General features: G+C 36.3%; 2 protein-coding genes across 3 annotated transcripts; one reads left to right on the top strand and one right to left on the bottom strand.

The window, feature by feature from the left end:
- The first annotated feature begins 1464 nt into the window (after positions 1-1464).
- On the top strand, positions 1465-6154 carry LOC141592051 (uncharacterized). Its single transcript, XM_074412608.1, has 3 exons — positions 1465-1719; positions 3956-4113; positions 5876-6154. The coding sequence occupies exons 1-3, from the start codon at positions 1560-1562 to the stop codon at positions 5981-5983; spliced, it is 426 nt and encodes a 141-aa protein (XP_074268709.1). The 5' UTR covers positions 1465-1559; the 3' UTR covers positions 5984-6154.
- Positions 6155-11150: 4996 nt separating this feature from the next.
- Positions 11151-18924, bottom strand: LOC141592059 (receptor-like serine/threonine-protein kinase ALE2). 2 transcript variants are annotated; one of them, XM_074412623.1, is made up of 9 exons: positions 18392-18804; positions 17172-17340; positions 15893-15991; positions 15688-15789; positions 14425-14793; positions 14058-14324; positions 13129-13518; positions 12288-12528; positions 11151-12148 (listed from the first exon to the last, which is right to left on the bottom strand). In XM_074412623.1, the coding sequence occupies exons 4-9, from the start codon at positions 15716-15718 to the stop codon at positions 11464-11466; spliced, it is 1983 nt and encodes a 660-aa protein (XP_074268724.1). In that variant the 5' UTR covers positions 15719-15789; positions 15893-15991; positions 17172-17340; positions 18392-18804; the 3' UTR covers positions 11151-11463. The 2 variants fall into 2 exon arrangements, with proteins under 2 accessions (XP_074268724.1, XP_074268722.1); XM_074412621.1 differs by lacking the exon at positions 17172-17340 and having other exon boundaries at positions 18392-18924.
- Positions 18925-20984: the final 2060 nt, after the last annotated feature.

The raw sequence follows: 20984 nt of genomic DNA, 5'->3' as shown, positions 1-20984 counted from the left end.
GAAGGTCTCGTTAAGGCTCCTTGGTATATGGGGGTGTTACATTAGGGGTCACGTATAGGTAAGGGTCAGGGGATTGTAGTTATGTCGGAGGGACGGTGTGAGGGGGCGTACGAGATGGTGGAGACAAGAGGGGGTAGGGGATGTTCAATCGAGGAGGTGACTAATGAGATATGAATTGGTTGGTTGGTTGGTAGGGAGGTGTTGAGATATAAATTGAGTGGGAGGTTGTGGTCCAGTAGAAAGGAGGGGTTGGGTGCGGTGGTGCGTCTGGTGGTGGGTCTCGAGCACTACTATAAATATATTGCGATATTTAACTATACTAATATGAGTATGCATTAACAAAATAACTTTTTAAAAGTTTATCTAAAATCTACTAATGAATTAATCTTACCAATTCTTATATCCTACATCCATGTGTAGCATACTCCATACTTCCTCCAACTCCCCCAATCCCCACTTATCCTCAACTTCCTCTTTTTTATTTTATTTTTATTTTTATTTTATTTTAAAGCAAAAAATTAACTTCCACTTTTAAGAAAGTTACCACAGTCATATTCAGTTTAAGTGTTACATAATGTTACATTCACGATATAACAATGTTATATATATTCATTTTAACCAAGTGGTGTTAGTCCAGTGGTAGCCGGGTTAAACCTTGAAGCTTGCAGAAATGCAGGAGTTGAGAGGTTCCGGGTTCGACTACCAGCTGGGGCGATGATCACTTGGCCACTGCAGCCCCCGAAGGGGGTGGTTTACATAGTCCATGTGGTGGTGCGGGAATGCATGAAAAAAAAAAGTTTAGTGAATATGACAATGTTGCTTAATGAATGTGTGCTTTATAGTGCGATATTCACAATATGACACTATCATATTCACTTTCAGTTTAGTGAATATGACAGTGTAGTTTGATAAATATGTATTATGTAGTGTGATATTCATCCCATGGTTCTATTATATTTACTTTCACTTTAGTAATATGACATTTATAGTTTAGTGAATATGAATTTTTTTTGTTCAAATATATTGAACAATAATCATGAACGTTTTATTTCATATCAAAACCGCATAATATAAAATAATCTAAAGGAATAAAAATAATTATGTGATATGATATGAATATGTCAATTTCGTGATGTGAATATTTAAGGAAAAATAAAATAAATAACAAAATATATCAAATATGACCTCTATTTGTAGAGAAATAAAAATTATGAATAATGATATGTTTTTTTTATTATTTTCTAATTTATTATATTTAAGATTTATTTAGTATAAGAAAAAATTTAAAAAAGAGAGTATCATGCACCATACACCTGAGTGCATGGTATAATTTACCTAATTTTACGCCTCCACTCAAAAACATGTATACATAAGATCTACTTCGATTAACACCATATATCACCATCCGTGCAGTGCACGGGTACAAAACTAGTCAAATGCAAACCATTTTCACCACCCAAAAATAGAGCACAGTTAAAGTGACTAAATCCCTCACTTAGCCACTTCCCTCTGAACTGCTGAACAAACCAGTTGTTTTTAAGGTAGGGTTTATCGAAACAATGGCGATGTTGAGAAGAATATGCAGTAGAATTCTTTCAGCAGCAGCTAATTCTGAACATCCTGGTGCCGCCGCTGCTGCTTCCGCGGGTTTGCGTAATCCTCTTGAGGAGTTCTTCGAGGCCGATCGCTCTGCTGATGATGATAAGCGCATTGTTTACGGTTCGCTTCTTTTCGCTTTTTTCATTCCTAATACCTAGAGTATGTAGTTATTCCTCCGTTTCATTAATTTCTTTACTCGTTTTATTCTGTCCGAATTCCGAGTGTTATTTTAATCAAAGGTAAACAAATGATTGGGACGGAGGGAAGATTAGGCTACTAGGATTGTAAATTGTAATGATTTTTGTGCGATTTGTAGTGTTGTATTTAATTTGTTGATTGCATTGGTTTTCACTGAGCGTGACTGTGTGAGTCTCCCGGTCCTTTGTTATTTCGACTCTCTCTGTCGCTTAGGTCACGCACCGTGGGTGGGTAGGATACTTCTATCCCGTCTTAGTAACATAGTCGTCGCAGCGATATGAATACTTCGTTGGTTTGCTTGTTTGTTTGTATTACTCATCGTATAGCTCGTTGTTATTTGCTTAGATTGTTTGGAAACGCGGAATTAATTTCATTTTCATGATTTCAATTGTAGAAATTAATATGTTCTAATTCAATTCCAAATCCAATTGGAGTTGGAATTGGAATTGAGTGGGACGGGTCCAGGTTTGTGTAAGGTGAAGTATGTATTTTTTGAGAAAATAAAAATAGTGTGTATAAAATATCAACATTTAGAACTCTTTTTAAGTTAAAAATCCTTTTTAAAAATGAACTACTTGACAAGTGACACAAGTCTAAGATTAGAGACCGGATAGTGATGTATTGAAAGGACTAGGTTCGAATTGTAAAGAATTTGAACCAATTTCAATTCCAATTCTAACCAAACATGCCATAGCGTAATTGACTGCTTGTATATAAAAATTGTGAATATCAACTTCACGGTTTTAACCAAGTACTAATATCCCTTATCCACGAGGCTTTTAGTCTAAAATGAAAAGGCCGCTGCTTAGTTTTGCACCTAAATCTCGGTGGAAATAGCAATAGCAGCAGTAGCAATAGGCTGGATCTTTTGTAAATTCATTTCATTTGTTTTTGCTGGCTGAAGGAAGGATTTAATGAATTTTAGCTTTGTCTGGTTTATAAGTTACATTTGGAGATAGACAGATAGTAAAGGTGTGATCTTCACAACCTTCAATATGAGTACACTATTACTTTTATATGTAGTGTATACGGTATTACCCATTCCCGTTTAGCTTTTATGGCCAACCAATGAGAACTTTGACCATTAATTCTCTCGATATTTTGTACTCAGCAATTAAGAGTGAAACTTTTGTCAAGTTCGATTTATCAAACTATTTATGTTCATATTACCATTTTTAAAAAGTCGCAACTATTTTAGAAAGGAAAATACGTCCTCCATCCCATTTTTATTGTCCTACTTGCCTTTGGGGTGATTAAACAAAAGATGAGAAAATAACAATCTTACCCCTTGACTTATGGAGAATTGGGGATAATTAATTGTGATGGAGATAATAGTAGTTACTTAAGTAAGGGTACATTTGAATGTCCACTCTTTTACTTACGGAGTACTAAATTTTCAAAGGGGACAATTAATTTGGGATATTTTTGAGCGAAAAAGGGACAATAAAAATGAGATGGAGGGAGTACACTTAAAGTCGACATCGTTTGACCACTAATGTCAAATGGTGACACTGTAAAGTGTTTGGACGAATTAACTGTCAACAGATTTCCTTCCCATCCTGTAATGTCGGTTCCCTGTAGCTACGTTGGACTCTATGTGAGGGATCTGATTCTGATTGGTTAGATAGTAGTTCCTCCATGTAAGGGTTATAAAGCAAAACTTTTTAGAAGCAAATAGCTGGTGAGGTGTTGAAGCTGTTGTTTCCATTGCTTGGTGCTAAGGACACATGCCAAATATGACACTATTCTTTCTTTTGACTATTTACGCTTTGTTTGAAATGAAGAATTTGAAGGGAAAGGGAGAGTAGGGAAATGAAGGGCGATGGTTTACTTGTTTCTTAAACAAAATGTAGGTGGAGGGAATCAAATCTCTTCAACAAAGGAAATATTTGAAGGAGAACTCTCCCCCTCCTTTTCCCCACCCCTTCCTCTTCCCATCCCTCCCCCTTTTCTATCTAAACATTTCTTTAAGTCTACTCTAGAGTCACTTGGTTATTGGATTGTAGGTCATCAATGTTTAATGCAAGGAATTGTTTCAAAAAATTTCATCTTACCTACTTTTCTGCTTGTGATAGAAAAGTTGTTTTACATTTGTGTTTCCATTTGTACTCGTGATTTCCTACTGAAGTAAATCATCTGCCGTGCCTAATTTCTGTAGGACGAAGTTGGAAAGCCAGCGAATTGCGACTCAAATCTTGGGATGATCTCAATAAGCTTTGGTATGTACTTTTGAAGGAGAAAAACATGCTGATGTCACAGCGTCAGATGCTCAACGCTCAGAACCTCCGGTTTCCCAATCCAGAACGAGTATCAAAGGTAATTGTGGATAGCGTGTGATCCTATTCCTTTTAAAGATTAAAATAGTTTTTTCATGGTTAAGTGGAAACATCAATGTTAAATGCTGTGGAGTGTGCTTTGGTTTGTAAGATGTGTGGGCATGTCAACATTTGTCTTCCATTCTCTCATAGAAACATCTCAACACAGTTCCGCCAAAGTGGTCATTTCTTTTGAGTTTTTGACTCTGTGTATTTAGTTTGACAACTCAATTCTGCTTGGTGCCAGAGCCTCCTTGGAGGCACTGGTATGATAATGATGACCCCATATCCTCTACTCTCAATATATCCTACAAATGTTCGATCATTATGTAGAATCATGTGGGAATTGTGAGTTACGTAGTGACTGTACCTGAGAGCCTGGGACCATACCTACAAGATTGTGCAGGTTAGTACCAAGTTTGCCTAAGTCGTTAATAGGCCCCGGCTATAGATTTTATGCAAACATCTTAATAGAATACGCTCCAACCGATTCATGATTCGTTGGGGGTTTGAGTGAATCCAGTAATCGCCTTCGGGGGTCTTGACAAATTTCAGGTGTCATACATAAAATTTTACTCTTCATGTATCCTTACGCTATATCTTGTTATCCATACAAAAACGTGGAACAAATGGGTGAGATGTGGCAAAGTGTTGCTCTGCTATCATGTGGTAGTTATTTACTTGAATCTTTTAAAACTGCTCCTACACTTTAAAACTTCGCATTATTTCACCCATTGCAAGCTCAGTTTTTGGGTCCCTTGTTTGGTCAGTTGCCTGGATTGGAAGGGAGGGGAGTTGAGAGATTCATCTGCCTTTGTACAAGACCATATCCTTCCAAAATAGAAAAGATTTGAAAGGATTATTTCCCTCTCCCAATATCCTTGAGGACATCAAGATGGCTAATTTGGTGTACATCATTTACTAATGTGTTACTCCCTCTGTCCCGGTCATTTGTTGTTCTATTCCATTTTGGGGTGTCTCAGTTAATTGTTGTCCTTTCTATTTTAAGAATGAACTTGATAAGCAATTTGATCATTCACCCTCAATTTGTTCCACTTGTCGTTTAGTAATTGACCCCCTCCCCTTTCCTTGGTCTTTGTGCCAAAACCAAAGGACAACAATTGACCGGGACGGAGGGAGTGCATGGATTCACAAGGCATTTTAAATAGACTATCCAATACGAATTCACAAATCAATTTGTGACTTTGTAGGGGTACATAGTCTTTGTTTACGAACGAGGAACTCTCGACTTTCGACTGGGTAGATAATACATCCATCCATCCATCGTTTGGTGACAGAATTTCTTACTTCATTCCATTCTGTTTCATGAGACTTTTATCATGAAATGCTCGAACGATTTTCTCTAGGTTTCTAATGTGGTGCACTGGTGCCTGTATCATACCCTGTGTTTCCTCTACTTTCTATCTTGTTACATAAATTAATGGGAAATGCTATATACAACCCATTGGGTTGTATTTAAGCATTTAATACCCTTCCAAATTTGGTATTAATTTAGAAATTTGAGTATAAATTACACATGAATCAATGCAATTAATGCATATATTAAGTGTTTATTTCCTTTTTTAGTTTCTTAAATACAACCCATTGGGTTGTATTTATCATAACCCTAAATTAATATGTACTCTTCGAGATTTTTTTTTGTTCAATTTGTATATTGTGTTAGTAACATGTACTTTTGAATTTCATATTTCATGGACTCATTTTTAGCTACTCCATACTATATTTTGGTATCTTTAATGCAGGTAAGGAAGTCCATGTGTCGGATCAAACATGTCTTGACAGAGAGGGCCATTGAGGAGCCAGATGCACGCAGATCTGCCGAGATGAAAAGGATGATTAATTCCCTATAATTTGGCGATGATTATCAGGAGTAATGATTCTTGGAAATGTCTGATGCTCATGTTGCTCTAGCTACGCTCGCACTTACAAGAGCATTGAAACTTTGAAAGCTCAAGTACGAATTGCAATACAGACACATTTTTATTTCGCAAGTTTTCAGTTTCATCCCACTTTGAACACAAGTTGATCTTGCCTTAATTTTTTTTTATCCACCTTCATTTAATTATGTAATTACCTCCTTCATTCCAATCATTTGTTTAATCTTTAATTAAAATATCCCACAAAGAAAAAAATAAAAATAAACAAATGATTGAGACGAAAGAAAAAGTCGGACTCATAAGTCACAATTAGTCTCGTTATAGACTGATATATCCGTCTATAGCTATAGACGGGTCAAATATGCTTAAAGTGGTGACATTTTTGGGCCCTACCATGCAACTTATTGTTGGTTTTATGCTTAATGAGTGAATATTTAACCGTCTATAGCTATAAACGGATATTCCCCTAACGAGAATTTGTGCACAAGTCATGAGGAGTCCTGAGATGGAAATGAATGAAGTGTTGTGAGTTGTGACATGTGTGTGGTTACATGCTGGGCGGATGCGGAGGAAAATGCTTTAATTTCGTTTTATGTGTACGGCTGCTTGCATGGTTGATTATGTGTACACATGCTCTATTGTTGTCTTGTTGAAGCCAATTTAGTCAAATGTTACTGACTCGTGTGTCTGAGATCGATGTTCCTGTTCATATGTTAAAAGAGTGTTTGACCAATAATTCCACTCGAAAACTCGTATAAAACCGTGGTATGTATCAACTCTATATACAGTATACTCCTTTTATACAAATTCTCATTTGTAACGGATATTTTTTGTCACAAGTTTGTGACCTCACACAAATTGCAAGTGGGAAAGTCAGTAAGTGGGCGAGAGATTGTGAGAGGTCAAACAATTAGTCTTACTATAGACGGATATATCCGTTTAAGGTGAAATACGGGTCAAATATGCTTAAAGCGGTGACATTTTTTGGGTCCCACCATGAAACTTGTCTTATCCTTAAAGTGGGTGGATATTTGGCTTGTCTATAATTATAGACGATATCTCCACGTCTATAAGAATTTGTGGAGGTCAAAAGCTTCAAGCAAACTTATAGTTATAGTTAATACAGAGTACATAATTTGTTGACTTATTTGTACCTATGTAATGGGCTTATAATAAGGGTTTTTTTGTCAAAAGCTACCTTATATTTAGGGATATTTGTAAAAAGACTACCTTATATTAATTTTTTTGTTTTCAACTACCTTTATTTTGTTTATTTTTGGTCAATAACTATCTATCCTAAGAGTATAGACAAATTTGGTTATTTTCTCGGCTTTAAACTATCTCATACGACTCTTTAATGTTTAAATCATGCCTAAACCAGATTTTGGAAAGTCATGATGTACTTACGCTTACTTTTAGTAGATGCTCATAGTTATTAATGAAATGTGAAAAACATAAATCTTGGTCAGCCGAAGTTAAATTATGGTTTTTATGCGGTTTATCATTGTTGTTTGATGTTAACAGAGTCATGTGAGATATGTTAATGTCGCTAAATCGATCAAATCTCGTCATATCGTGAGCTTAGGTAGTTTTTGACCAAGAAAAGAGAAAACAAAGGTAGTTTAAAACAAGAAAAATAATATAAGGTAGTTTTTTTACAAATACTCCTAAATATAAGGTAATTTTTGACAAAAAACCCTCATAATAATGAAAAATATTCTACACAATGAGAATTTTTTTTTTTTTAATCTTATACCTCTAGTTTTTCATGTGAGAAAATGTTTTCACATTGTCCTATTCATTTGTTTATTTATTTTTTTAAGTTTTTTAAAGTGTATTTTAATCAAAGGTAAACAAATGACTTGAAAGAAAGGAGTAACTTCATGACTTGAAAGAAAGGAGTAACTTAATAGTGTTAACAATATCGGCTACTACTTGAAAGGGAAAATATGATAAAACAAAGTAGTACAGTCACAAAACAAATTGAGAACGTCGTCTAGTGTATTATGAATGTTCAAAGTTAGGATTCGGTGGATTTTTTTTTTTTCTTCAGTAGAGGTCCTTTATAGGTTGAACCCAAAACTCCATTAGTCACAAGTATTTTTTCGTCACAGGTAAGGATAGTTGTTTCGAGAAATGAAGATGATGGTTGTAGTTGAAAGAAGGCATGGACAAGAAGTAGTGCATGGACAAATTCCGGAGTTTACGATTAGGCATGAGCAAGTCAATGTCCATCTCGTGGTGATTATTTTGATTAATTGTGCTTACTTATTAGTTATGGGACTCCCAAAATTATTGAGACATTGCATGTGTCTTAGATTAATCACATACATGAGATCTCTTCCTTACCATTACTTTTACTACCACACTTCTATGAGTTCTATCTATCAATCTATCTACTCTTTAAATGTTTAATCAATTCGTTAACTCATTTACAAGATAGGTATTTTTAGATTTAACTTAGCGGCTAAGACGGGTGCATATTATGTTTCTGATTGAGGATCATATTCTCCACCTATATCGTAGGAGTATTATTCTTCCGTCTCTTTCGATTAAAAAATAAAATAAAATAGTAAACATAACATGAATTATGTTCATTTTATGCAAACAAATATAAACGGTTTTTCTAACATCCAAGTTTGAATTGAGTTGAAACCTTCTATTTCACTTTTGTGTCCCGTAAAACCTTAATCTTACGACACATAGTCACTCACATAATAAAAAAGTAATGACTTATATTAAATTGAGGATATGTCAAAAAGAGGGATAATAAAACACGAAATAAAATACAAAATTCACTCTCGTTTTAATTTTAAAAAGAGCACATTAGAAGGATCCATAAAATACATTTAAATTTTTGTCCATAACTCCACAAGTTATAATCACTCATAAGTCATATATCTTGCTCATCATTTTCCTAGGTAGTCCTCCACTACCTAATTTAAAACACAAATTCTTATTTCAGATCGTAAGATCTGTCCGAAATAATAAGATTTGACCGTTTTCTCTCACAAAATACCCATTTAGGAAGTGAGTGGAAAAGTACATGGGGTGTCCCACCACTCATGTGATTTCCAGTTGTGAGAGGTCTTATTGTTTCAGACGGATTTTGCGATCTGAATCAAGACGGACTGAATTTAAAATCCTTTTATCTTACCGACTTCCTTGATTTTAGGACTTTCATGTCTTTTATCATTTTCCTTTTAAACTCTTATACAATATCCTTTATATAAAATGGGTTAAATAATGTTCTATTGACAAGTGTTTTGATGGTTCCTACTAGGATCTCTATTTTTGTCATATATATGCAATTTGATTCGTTTTAAGTTTAAGACGGATATATCCGTATAAGTGTATATAAATATAAAATTCGCAGCATCTTTGCTTCACTCAGTCCACCCTAGATAAATCTCTCTCTTTCACTTACTCCACCTTACAAAATCTCTCTAAATTCATTTTATAGCTTAAAAAAACCAAGAGATAAAAAATGAAAGGGTATGCAAAAATCAAAGAAAACAATCCATTTTCTCAAAGATCCAAATCGAAAAAAGAAAACCCTTTTCTTGATCAATATTTAGATGTAAATTCATCAAATTTACACACCAAAAAATCCCAAGAAAATGATAAAAAACCCAACATTTTTGAAGATGATTTACTCCAAGCAAAAACAGATGATCATGATCATGAAGATACCAAAACAAAAGTGTCAGGAAATGTTTTAAGGAGAAATTTAACAATTTCGGGTTCAACGACGTCGTCAGGGTTTCAAAAGAATGGGAAAAGCAGTAAACTAGAGAGGCAAAGTAGTACAAGAGTAATACAGGAAGCAGTAAAAAGAGCATTTTCAATGAGGAGATGTTCATCTGTTAATAATAGTAGTAGTAATTCTGACAGGTATTGCAGGATTTATGATCAACCTAAGAATGTTGAAGATTCTGATTATGTTTATCATGATTATGGTAATCATGATGGATTAGAGAAGGAGAAGAAGAAGAACAAGGATGATTATGATTATGATTATGATAATGATTATAGTAATAGTAATAATAGTAGTAGTAATAATTCAGGGAAAAAGCATGTGGGGTCTAAGGTTGTCAAGGCCTGCAAGCGTCTTTTTAGCCGTTAGTTTATGATTGAGTATTTGTGTTTGTTTATGTGTGTAATACTGTTTTTGTGATGTAATGCAATGTGTTAAGTTTGATCATGGAGCACTAATGGGATGGCTACTTGCATTATACTTGTCGGTTAGTCTTCTGTAACCGTCTTAACACTAAAACGGATCAAATATCATACTTTTTTCTATAGTTGTTGGATATCGAGTATCGACCTATTTAGAGAGCCAATTGAGTTTTGAACAAGTTTTCTTGTTATGTTTTTTCCCGACTTGTGTGAGATCGTTTCACATAAAACACACACAAAGGTGTTGCAAAATACGACTGTACAAGTCCTCCGGAATGATGCAATGAGGGAAAAAAATGCGAATATTGACTACTCTGTTAGAGCATGGATCGAGCTAAACCTTGACAATCCTTCTGCTGTAGGAATACGTTGGATCGAATAAGCAAATGATACTTACAAGAACGCGTTTTTCTTTAAAAGTATTTCAACCCTTATATTTGCCCCGAGTTTACTTAAATCGCCAACTGACCAACACTTTCAATCGTCAAGACTTACTTTGGATTTAACAAAAGAATCCAGAATAATAATCAAAGATTCTAAGTTCCGGTGTATCACAAATTCTTGTTTAAGACGGTCATATCCAACTTAAACAAGAACTCGGTCAAATAGCTTGATGAGACAAAACACATAATGCCAAAAGAATGACACTCTTGTCCCATCTATCTATATGGGGGGGAGTATTTGACCCTTTTTACATTTAACACGGATGCGGCCATCTTAAGGAAAACCAGCGACGCAAAATATCCGAATGTTCATAATCTGTTCCTCTCATTGTACCTCATTAAGGACAAAAAAGGATAGGGAGACAATATCAATAGCAAGGGATATTACCTTATGCAAGATTGCCATCATGGAAAGACTACCACACATCAAGAATAATAATAGTACATGACATCTAAAGAACATCCAAAATCACAGAGCACATGTATGATAGAGGAAACTCACCAAGCATCCGTCCAAGTTAGAAAAAAGAAAAAAAGTTATTTACTTAAGAAATTAGTTATGTCAACTTACAATGGCAGCTCTGTATGGCGTAAATGAATCGATTTTCAAGTTGAAAACCATCGGTTTTCTCAAAATATGGAAGAAAACCATATTATCTATGCTAGCTAGGTAGCTACACCCGGAACACTGATTTTCTGCTACGAATGAGGATTACATTATGATTCTAGTTGGTCGCACGCTAGATACTTTCTCATACACGATTCACGTCACAGGTACCCCCCAAATTGTACACTTGAAACACTCTTTTCTTGAGTATAAGAATAAGACCATCAACCCCAAAACCCATCACTTCGAGCTCGTCCTGAGAGATAACCGGCATGTTCACTCATACTACCCTTTAATCGGTAAAACAAGGGTTTGTTCTTTACTGTTCTCAACGGACCTGATCGATTTGCATGCGGCAATGTTCCTCGTTCTCCAGCTAACCCCGGAGATGAAAACGGTCTGTTTTCTGTTGCATCGAGGGGACCAGAACTATAATCCATAGTTATGAAAGAACCACCATGTCCATAGCCTGCATTCCACCAGCTGGTCTCGGACTGCTCAATATCACTCTTATTGTCCATGTCCAAAACTGAAGAATCCTTGAGACTACCACAATCTTCACAAGTCTCGTCACTGTCGTTATAGATCAGTTTAAGGGCCTGAACCACTTCACCCATGAAGGGTCTATGAGTCACTTCTGGATGTACACACATTGAAGCGATCGCTGCTACCTTGGCTAAGTCATCGAAATTGTATTTTCCATCTAAGGTGGGATCCACTAATTGCTCTACACCTTCTCGGCTGGACAAGAGAGGCCGTGCCCATGTCACCAAGTTTTCTTGTCCCTGAGGTCGTGACATGTCCACAGGTTTTCGACCTGTAAGAAGCTCCAGCAGGACAACCCCGTAACTGTAAACATCGCTTTTAACAAGCAAATGTCCAGTCATTGCATATTCAGGTGCAACATACCTGTATTTTTAAAGTTCACCATATCAGTATTTCAGGGGTGGGTCCATGGCGCCAAAGGACAACATATATTTGGCCTCGCTACCATCTAAAGCAGGTTCTGGAAATAAAACATGTTTAGACAATACAAACAATAACATACCCAAAGGTTCCCATGACACGAGTAGAGATGTGTTGGCTTCCTTGTGTTGCTTCTCTGGCCAATCCAAAATCAGACACCTTCGGTGTGAAGTCCTCTTCTAATAAAACATTGCTGGCCTTGAAATCTCGGTGAATAACTCGAGGATTAGAATCCTCGTGTAGATAAGCCAAACCTCTTGCAGCTCCAAGAGCAATTTTCAACCTCGCATCCCAATCCAAAGGTCCCTTTTCCATATCGACACCTGAAACATCATAAAAGGTCTCTTCTGTAAATTGTTTAAACAGTCAGGATGGTGGCATCACTGGCAGATCTACAAACAACGGCTCGGGGTCCTGGACATCGAAAACTAAATTTTTCTGCATTTTGTCCAACTTTTGTTCTAAGAAAAAAATGTATCCCTTTAGGCTTTGATATCATCTCCATTTGACTTCATGGTCAACCAGTGTCATCTTTGTACCATTAAATTCTCTTAATACATGTCTAGATACAACATATTTTTTTCAAAATTTTGGTTGAAGTTTCTAATCCCCACCCCCCAAAAAAACTCTAAAACCTTAGTTTGTTTAGTCTTTTGCTAATTTCGTTTCTTGGGCTATGCGACACATTACATCAGTTTTATCACTCTTCATTGTATTTGATTTATATGGTAGAAATCGGCTTACTATTTCTGTTGATTAGGTAGTTGGGGTCCTTGTGTTCAAGTGGTTGGAATTGATTTCCCTTGGAGGTGTTATTTTCATGATTTGATTTGTTGATAAGGGGTTACTAGGAATGATCGAATGGTTTTTGGTGATCTATACAGAATGCATATATACTCGACACGACGAAATAAAAATCTCACCATGCAAATGGGAATCAACACTGCCATTGTGCACCACTTCATACACCAAGCACCTTCGGTGTCCTTCAATGCATATACCAATTAGTTTCACAAGGTTGCGGTGGTGCAATCGGCTTAGTAACTCTACTTCTGCAATAAACTCACGATCTCCATTCTGGTCATCCTTTGTCAGCAACTTTACAGCAACCTCCACTCCATCTTCCAAAACGCCATGATAGACACGCCCAAAACCTCCTTCACCCAAAATTCTACAAGAACTGAACTTATCTGTGGCCTTCACAAGTTCAGCAATCGTAAAGGTCTTCACGGGGAATGCATATGCAGGAATGGATGTGAAGAGTGACATGAATGTAGAGCTTGCTATACTGCTTGACAAAGTAGACCCAATGCCTGCATTTAAGCAATGTTGAGAGTAAACAATTTGTGTGCACAGACTATCCCTCAAGAACACAATATGTAAGCAATATGACTGAAGAGACAGAGAAAATAACATGTTTCAGTTTGATGAATAAATCAAATGCCTTATTTAGGAGGTCAGAATTTTGTCCTAAAGCATCGATCAATACAAAATTTGATTTATTGCTTTCGGATGAGCAGTTTAGTAAGAATAGCAACTTAGCGCTTACGTTGGTGCTCACTAGCTAAGCATTCCCAGGTTATAGACAAAGAGTACTTACTATAGAAGACATTAAATTCTAAAGGGATATAGACATCCCCCTACATCATGTAAATAGAGTCGGAGCACATATTTAGAAGTATTCGAGAAGTCTACTGCTTTTTGTGATTGGGTTAAGTTGTTAACACAAGTCAATAACAGAAAAGTTGAATTATGAGGAAAAAGCTAATCAATTATAGACGTTAGAAGTTTACGACTAGGTATAAATATTCATATTTGATACGAACACAAATTATTTTTTAAAAAAAATTACCATTTTTCTTATCAGTAGATGGTGTAAAGAGCAGTCCAGATGCATTTGATGTGTTTCTAGCCATTCTCCATTTTACAATTATGTAAATTGCTGCAGAGCAAGCTACCAGTAAAACACAAGCAGAGAACACAATAACACACACAATTCCGGAACTTATTTTTTTGTTTTTGTTCATGACATTGGCAGTAACTGGGTATTGTCCATCCACAACACTTCCAGCAGGACCATTGCCAACATCGCCCCCAGATGGAAACTGTGAAGGAAGTCCTGCAACAACAGGAAAAAAATATCATCAGACACAACTGTTGGGAAACTTGGACATGACAAAAAGAACAGTTACTTGTATGAAGGAAGATAATAATAGTACCTGGATAGCTAATGTAAATCACATCATAAATGCCAAAAAGAGTTGTATTTAGAGGCACGGCCTTTCGTCTTAATCTCTCATAAGTCAGTAAAGCAGTGGTATTGTCAAACTTCTCAGCAAGAGGAACCAAGTTAATATCAACTAGTGTTCTTTCCTGATTCTCAGAATCAGCGGTAGCACCCACTATTTGAACTTGATCTTGCTTCAAATACGTTCCTGACGCAATCTCAATCTCTAGCTCATTAACCTCATGAAACACAGCATAAACAGCAATACTTAACAAAAGCCTGACTTTCATAGGGAAAACACAACCGCAAGGAGTATTTATTACAGCAGGAGCCAGCGGTTCCAAACATGTCTGACCACAGCCTGCAAGTTAAAATATGATGTCAGAATCAAGATCAGAGTTCGGACACCTATTCAGACAGAGAGCAAAGAGCAAACATCCAAAATAGAGACCAAAAACCTATTACTCCCACCTATACATTTGGATTCACTACATTTACTTTTTTGGAGATGTTCAAATCAATTCACTGCATTTCTATTTTGGGTAAGAAATAACACAATCAACATTCTTCTCTCACATATCTCCCATCACCAAAACCTTTGGTCCAAAAGTAAATACAGTAAATCCCTGTGAATGGATGGAATATATGATAATTCAGTTCATGCGCTGCAACATTCCATATTGGAACGAAGTATTAATAGCATCCTTCCAGAGAATATCAGCCATGGTATTAAATCTCGGTTTCTTTCAATGTCATGGTATTAATTGACATCGCCTAATCTCGTAGAATGTGGCCAATACTGCCTCAAATATGGAAAAATGTGATTACAGTGATCTTCAACACCTTTACAAAGCAGTCGAGTTTTAATCTCAAAGCCCTTATTTAATACCCTATTACTATCAGCAGCCATAGGACAGATAACATAATACAAAGAGAAAAGGCAAAGGTTTAGGTAACCCTGTTAATAGTTTTCTGCTGTAAAATCAAAGCTTAGTTCAAGCAGATAGTAGGATTTGCAAAGATGCTAGACAGCAAATAAGTACTGTGGTATTTCTCTGAAAGATATTATACTTTGCCTTATTTCTCAACCATATTTTAGAGACGCGTGAGAGTTTATCAGCTACACTTGACATTTTCAAGCATGCGAGCTCATTGGTTTTCACAAGTCTCATAAACAAACAAATTAGTTATACTATCCACACAGAAAATTGATTGGTTCCTGACTCCCAAGTAAATTTTAATGGCCCATTATTACCTGGTGTAGCAGCAGGAGCAGGAGATGGCATGTGTGGTCTCAATCTATGGTGATGACCACGACGTCTGTGAAAAGGCCTATGATGTGGTGAAGTAGTCGGTCCTGAAAAGGCGTAGGATTAAAACAACATAATACAGGCTAGCCACCTTTCCAATCTATAGTTGACGATATAGAAATGTCTCGAGTTAAGATTAAGGATGAAGACCTTGATATGCAGGAGAGGGTGAGGGAGCTGCTGAAGATCCAACGGAAGGCTTAGTCTTCCGTTGCAATTGGTTCGTTGTAAAAGACAAAAACAAACCACCTGAAAAAAAAAAAGACATTTCACTTAATGACTAGATTGGAAAGTGTAGCTGACAAAAACAAACACAATTTCAAGCAAAGTATTACTTAAAAAAATAAGAACAAGATAATCTACCAAAGTACAGAGAGAGGTAACCAAAGTTCCTTTATAAAGGAGAATATGGCATTATCAAGGCTTTCAATTTTTCCACTCTTCACTAACATCCATATAGAAGTACTACCTATTTCAATCAAATAGATTGAAGGGAACCACTCAAATACCCATAATTTTAGCCAAATAAAATCGAGCCAGCACATTAAATCACATCTCCATAATCCAAATATATTAAAACCATTTATGTGACTAAAGCAAGAGATACACAACATCAGGCATTCAACTCAGACATTAGGGAGTTAGGGACACATCATCAACACTGAATTAATAATTCCCCATGATGTCAGAATGTCAACAATAGCACAAATATATTAAAAAACAAATATTGCAAAAATGCAGCACAGCTATCCTCAATTCTTATATGACCGCTAGGGAATTGTGTCTATAAGCTTTTGTTATCAGACAAGGGATACGGCCATGCCAAAACTATAGTAAGATAATGACAAACAAGTTAGATAAGGAAGGACTGTCTTGAATTGATGAAGAAAAAAAAAATCAGATAAAAATCTTATATTCCTTTCTTAGTTCCTGTAGAGTTTTCCGTATAAGGTAAATGGTTATCATTCCTTGGATTGGAACATAACAACATAAGTCGTTAAAATCACAGGCATGCCACGACAAAAGCGTACATACAAGAACAGCTGTCAAAGCTGACTTTAGTAAGTATGAAATGCTTAAACGACAAAATCCTCCACTAGTTCCATGTATCGAATATAAAATATTGATCCTGATTACTGACCCACATTTCTTCGGTATAAAGAGATAATAGTCAAACACTTCCGCCAGATTCAGCGATAAAGAAAGACAACTTCCCAAACCGACATTATTAAGGCAGGAAACAAAGTAAAAACCGTCCAGTCCCTGTCATGCATCAATTACTACATGACCTTGCCCGTTCAAGTTACGCTAAACAAACAGCTCTCCCGGCATTGATCTCCTAAATTATAGAATCCAGTTTTCTATTTTCCCATCAAATACACTCATTATAGTATGGATCAAAGCACAAGAAATGCCGTAAGTAACTGACCAGCTCACAAAGCGGAAATTCCAGGACACGTGCTTGATTGCTTGCCTACTCTCTAGTCCGTAATCCCACTTAGCTGGTCTTGTCATGTTATTCAACTCCTCATTCGTCTTTACACATACCATTACTCCATCCTTAAAATCCGTTACGACTTACGAATACTCCAAATTTCCTATTAACTTGATCACGTAAGAATCCTTCCAAAATATCTACATCACCAAAATAGAAAATTGCTCCAAGTTTCCTAAAAGCTAGAGAAAAAGGTTAAAAATTACCATTTTGCACAAAATACCCTAACTAACCAATCACCTACCTTGCCTCACCACGTATATAATCTATCGACCCCCATCCGTTCCTAAGAACAGAATATGCACCCTTCATTCCAACAACCTGTGAATCTATCAATATACCACGCCTTATATCCAACTAAATTAGCATTCCCCGATTTTCCTAACAACTTATAAAAAAAATAACTTGTGTTTCCATTTTGCCCAGCTAACCTCAAAATTAAAACTATAACGGAAGCAGTGGCCGAACGAGGGGACTAAACATCCAAATAGAAAATTAATAACATTAGTTAAAATTTCCGAACTTTTTTCAAAATTTCTATATCACATTACTACAGTCATGTTGAAAAAAAAATACAATCTATGTAACTATGTTTTCGCCCACTGACTTCAATTATTGGTTCCGCCACTAAATGGCAACTTGAATGAATTTTCCGAACTTTTTTCTTAATTACTACACTAGGGTTGGCAAAAATCCAATCTATGTTTTTGCCCACCAACTTCAAATCTCGGTTCCGCCGCTAAATTACAATTCGAGTGAAAAAAATTAGAACTTTTTACTAAATTACTACACTAGGGTTGGCAAAAAAAAAAATTCAATCTATGTTCTCGCCCACTGACTTCAAATCTTGGTTCCGCCAATAAATGACATCTGAGTGAAAATTTTTGAACCTTTTCCTAAATTACTAGTACACCGGGGTTGGCAAATAATTTAATCTATTTTTTCACCCACCAACAACTTCAAATCTTGGTTCCGCCACTATTCGAAAAGCTTACAAAAAAAACGTCACTAATCACAAACCTACAATGTCTACAAAAATGAATAACATCACAACTCAATAGTCAATATCCAAACAAATTAATCAAAAAGACAAAAAAGTTAGTAGTAACTAAAAAACAACAAACAAAAAACAAAAATAAATTAAAAATATATACCAGAGGAAAAATGAGTGAGGTGGAGGAGAGAGAAACAAAGGAGAAAGACTGAAAGCCGCATTTTTTACACCAACAACAACAACGACAAGAACAAGAAGTCAGTCAAAAATGTGGTGGTTGTTGTTTTTTATAGAGTAAGCTCGAAATTAAAATCCCCATTTTGATTTAAAAAAATTCAAGGAAACCCTAGGCCGACAATGCCGCCGGCGACGACGAGGGCAACGGCAGCGTCGGCGGCGGAGAAGAAGGAGGAGGAGAAGGAGTAGATCTGGGGAATGTGGAGCTCGATCTACGGCGGTATGCGGTGGTTGTTACGGTGAAGAGAGAGAAAATGGATGTAGAGAGAGAAAGTGTGTGGGGTTTGTGATAGTGAAGTAGTAGCAGTGGGAGTACAAGTAGGCAGTAGCAGTGTTGAATGTTGATTTGTGTTTTACTGTTTTAAACTATGCTCGCTTTGCTTGATTCTAGAGATTGACTCATTGACTCATAGTATGACTCAATATTTCAATGAGTTTTTTTAAAAGTAGATGTTTGTTTCGAGAATGATAACGTTAAAGGTTTAATATAATACGAATTCTCATTTGTGATGATAAAATCTGTCACTTTGAAAAGACGTGAGATAAAGGGGTAAGTGGGTGGGAGGGGTTGTAACTTGTAAGAGATCTTTTTGAAGAGACTGTTACAAATAAGACGTTTTGTTATTATAATGTGAGAGTATGAATCCAGTTCACTTTATCAGCAATTCCATCTTATGCATGCCAAGTGGCCTCGCTCACTTTATGATGATCTTGACCAAAAATCGTGCCGCTTCTTATGGGGTGGTGTCAATGTGGTGACCAAGACTCGCGGGGTCTCAGTCTTGTTTCATGGAATATGGTCACTAATGAAAAAAAAATCGACAAAGGACTTCGGATTCGTTCAAGCACCAGGTTAACATAGCCTTTATGGCTAAGCTTAGTTCGAGCATGGTCACGGAACCAAACTCGCTATGGGCTAGTCTTAAGACATAAATATTGCAAAGGCGATGCGATGTCGATCTATTTAAGACTAAACAGGCCAGCTCGAATACTTGGAATGGAACTGTGGAAGCGATGGATATTCTTAGAAAGCGCATCGGGTCTTCGATTGGCAATGGCAAAGCTACATTATTTTGGAAACATAATAGGGCTATTGATTCGATCACCTTTTGAGAATCATACCTCATTGGTCATACCGCCCTCCCTACTCGATTATTTGATTGCGGAGATGAGAGTTTGACACGACTGTCGCAACCCTATTAAAAATAAACCTAACCGGCTCTAACTAATGTAGCAGAGGTAAGTCGGTTATCGTATTCCATAGGGAGGCGGTCATTATCTACCTGTTATCTAGTCTGTCTACAGTCACAAATTGGGGGTGTTTGATTGAGTTGTTTTGACTAAACTAATGAACTGAATTAAAAGTAATAAAAGAAACAACAATCAAAATTATCAAGAGTGAAAAGGAGTGTGATCAAATAGAGAGAAATATGCTAGGATGTCGGTTCACCATGATATTACGCAAATCAACTAAAGGTAAGGTCAGTCGGTCTGTGAGAAGGGTAGTGGAAAGGTCCTTCCGGTCCGCTATCCGCCCTAGATTCTTCCTAAATAGCTTCCGCTCTGATTAGGGTAGTCTAATGTTAATAACAGGTCTATTCCTTCACATCTTCCGATCTAGGTCTGAATTTAACCGGGTTAATTAGATTAGTTGCGTGCACTCAACCAAGTAATTACAGTTATATTGCTATAAAACAATTTTCACAATAAACCTCCTAAACTAATTAAAGCGTCAGTGTTTTACTATCATGGCTCCCCTGATCCTAGCAAAAAGGAATTTAGCTACTCATATCGATAATAAAACTAACAACGATAAATAAAGCAATATTAAACATGGTATAAAGATGAATAAGAGGAACTTGCATAAACTAAATATAAATCCTAATGACTAACAGCAATTAAGGGACGAGAAATTAAGTGTTGCAAAGGAGAATTGAATAAAAGAGAGTAAAGAAATTACACAATTGAAGATCCGGAAAATGAAAGCAACCTCGAAGGAGAGAAATGAAAGTAATTAAAACTGAATGATTAATTCTGCAATAATGAGGATCACTAAACCTAATTAAGTCTCTCCTATTTATAGGAGAGATATTTATTAACCTAATACGATAACTTAAGATATTAAGTAAATAAGGTTTACCAGTAAAAATCTTGCGTCGGATAACAAAGTGATCGATCGAGCACTTCCAAACTCCTCGATCGATCAACTTCCAGCCAAAACCTCTCGATCGAGTATAAATTCTACTCGATCGAGGAACACCAAAAACCCACCTCTCGATCGAACATAGCAAGAGTTCGATCAAGAACTGTTCACCATCTAAAAGGTGTCGATCGAGCATATAGGCCAACAAAAGCTCTCAATCGGCTTAACTGCCACTGAATCAGCACATAGCTCGTTGATTTGCTTCCAAGACGTTTTCACACATCCCAAGGCAGAAGTATTCTCGCTCAAATTCCTTCCATCTCCTAAATGCAAGCTAAAAGGACAGTAAAAGGCTTAGTTCCGTCTTCTTTGG

This window comes from Silene latifolia, chromosome 7 (assembly GCF_048544455.1).
Source record: "Silene latifolia isolate original U9 population chromosome 7, ASM4854445v1, whole genome shotgun sequence".
Lineage (NCBI taxonomy): Eukaryota > Viridiplantae > Streptophyta > Magnoliopsida > Caryophyllales > Caryophyllaceae > Silene > Silene latifolia.
The sequence above is the reverse complement of the archived record's forward strand: the minus strand, read 5'-3'. Positions and strand labels throughout refer to the sequence as shown.

Excerpts from the sequence above, each read along its gene's own strand:
- LOC141592051 (XM_074412608.1), top strand. The coding sequence starts at position 1,560 with ATGGCGATGTTGAGAAGAATATGCAGTAGAATTCTTTCAGCAGCAGCT. Across the intron at positions 1,720-3,955 it reads TGATAAGCGCATTGTTTACG|GACGAAGTTGGAAAGCCAGC; the intron begins GTTCGCTTCTTT and ends TAATTTCTGTAG. Across the intron at positions 4,114-5,875 it reads ATCCAGAACGAGTATCAAAG|GTAAGGAAGTCCATGTGTCG; the intron begins GTAATTGTGGAT and ends TCTTTAATGCAG.
- LOC141592059 (XM_074412621.1), bottom strand. The coding sequence starts at position 18,452 with ATGCGGCTTTCAGTCTTTCTCCTTTGTTTCTCTCTCCTCCACCTCACT. Across the intron at positions 14,325-14,424 it reads GATTTACATTAGCTATCCAG|GACTTCCTTCACAGTTTCCA; the intron begins GTACTATTATTA and ends CTGTTGTTGCAG. Across the intron at positions 12,149-12,287 it reads CGTGTCATGGGAACCTTTGG|GTATGTTGCACCTGAATATG; the intron begins GTATGTTATTGT and ends TTAAAAATACAG.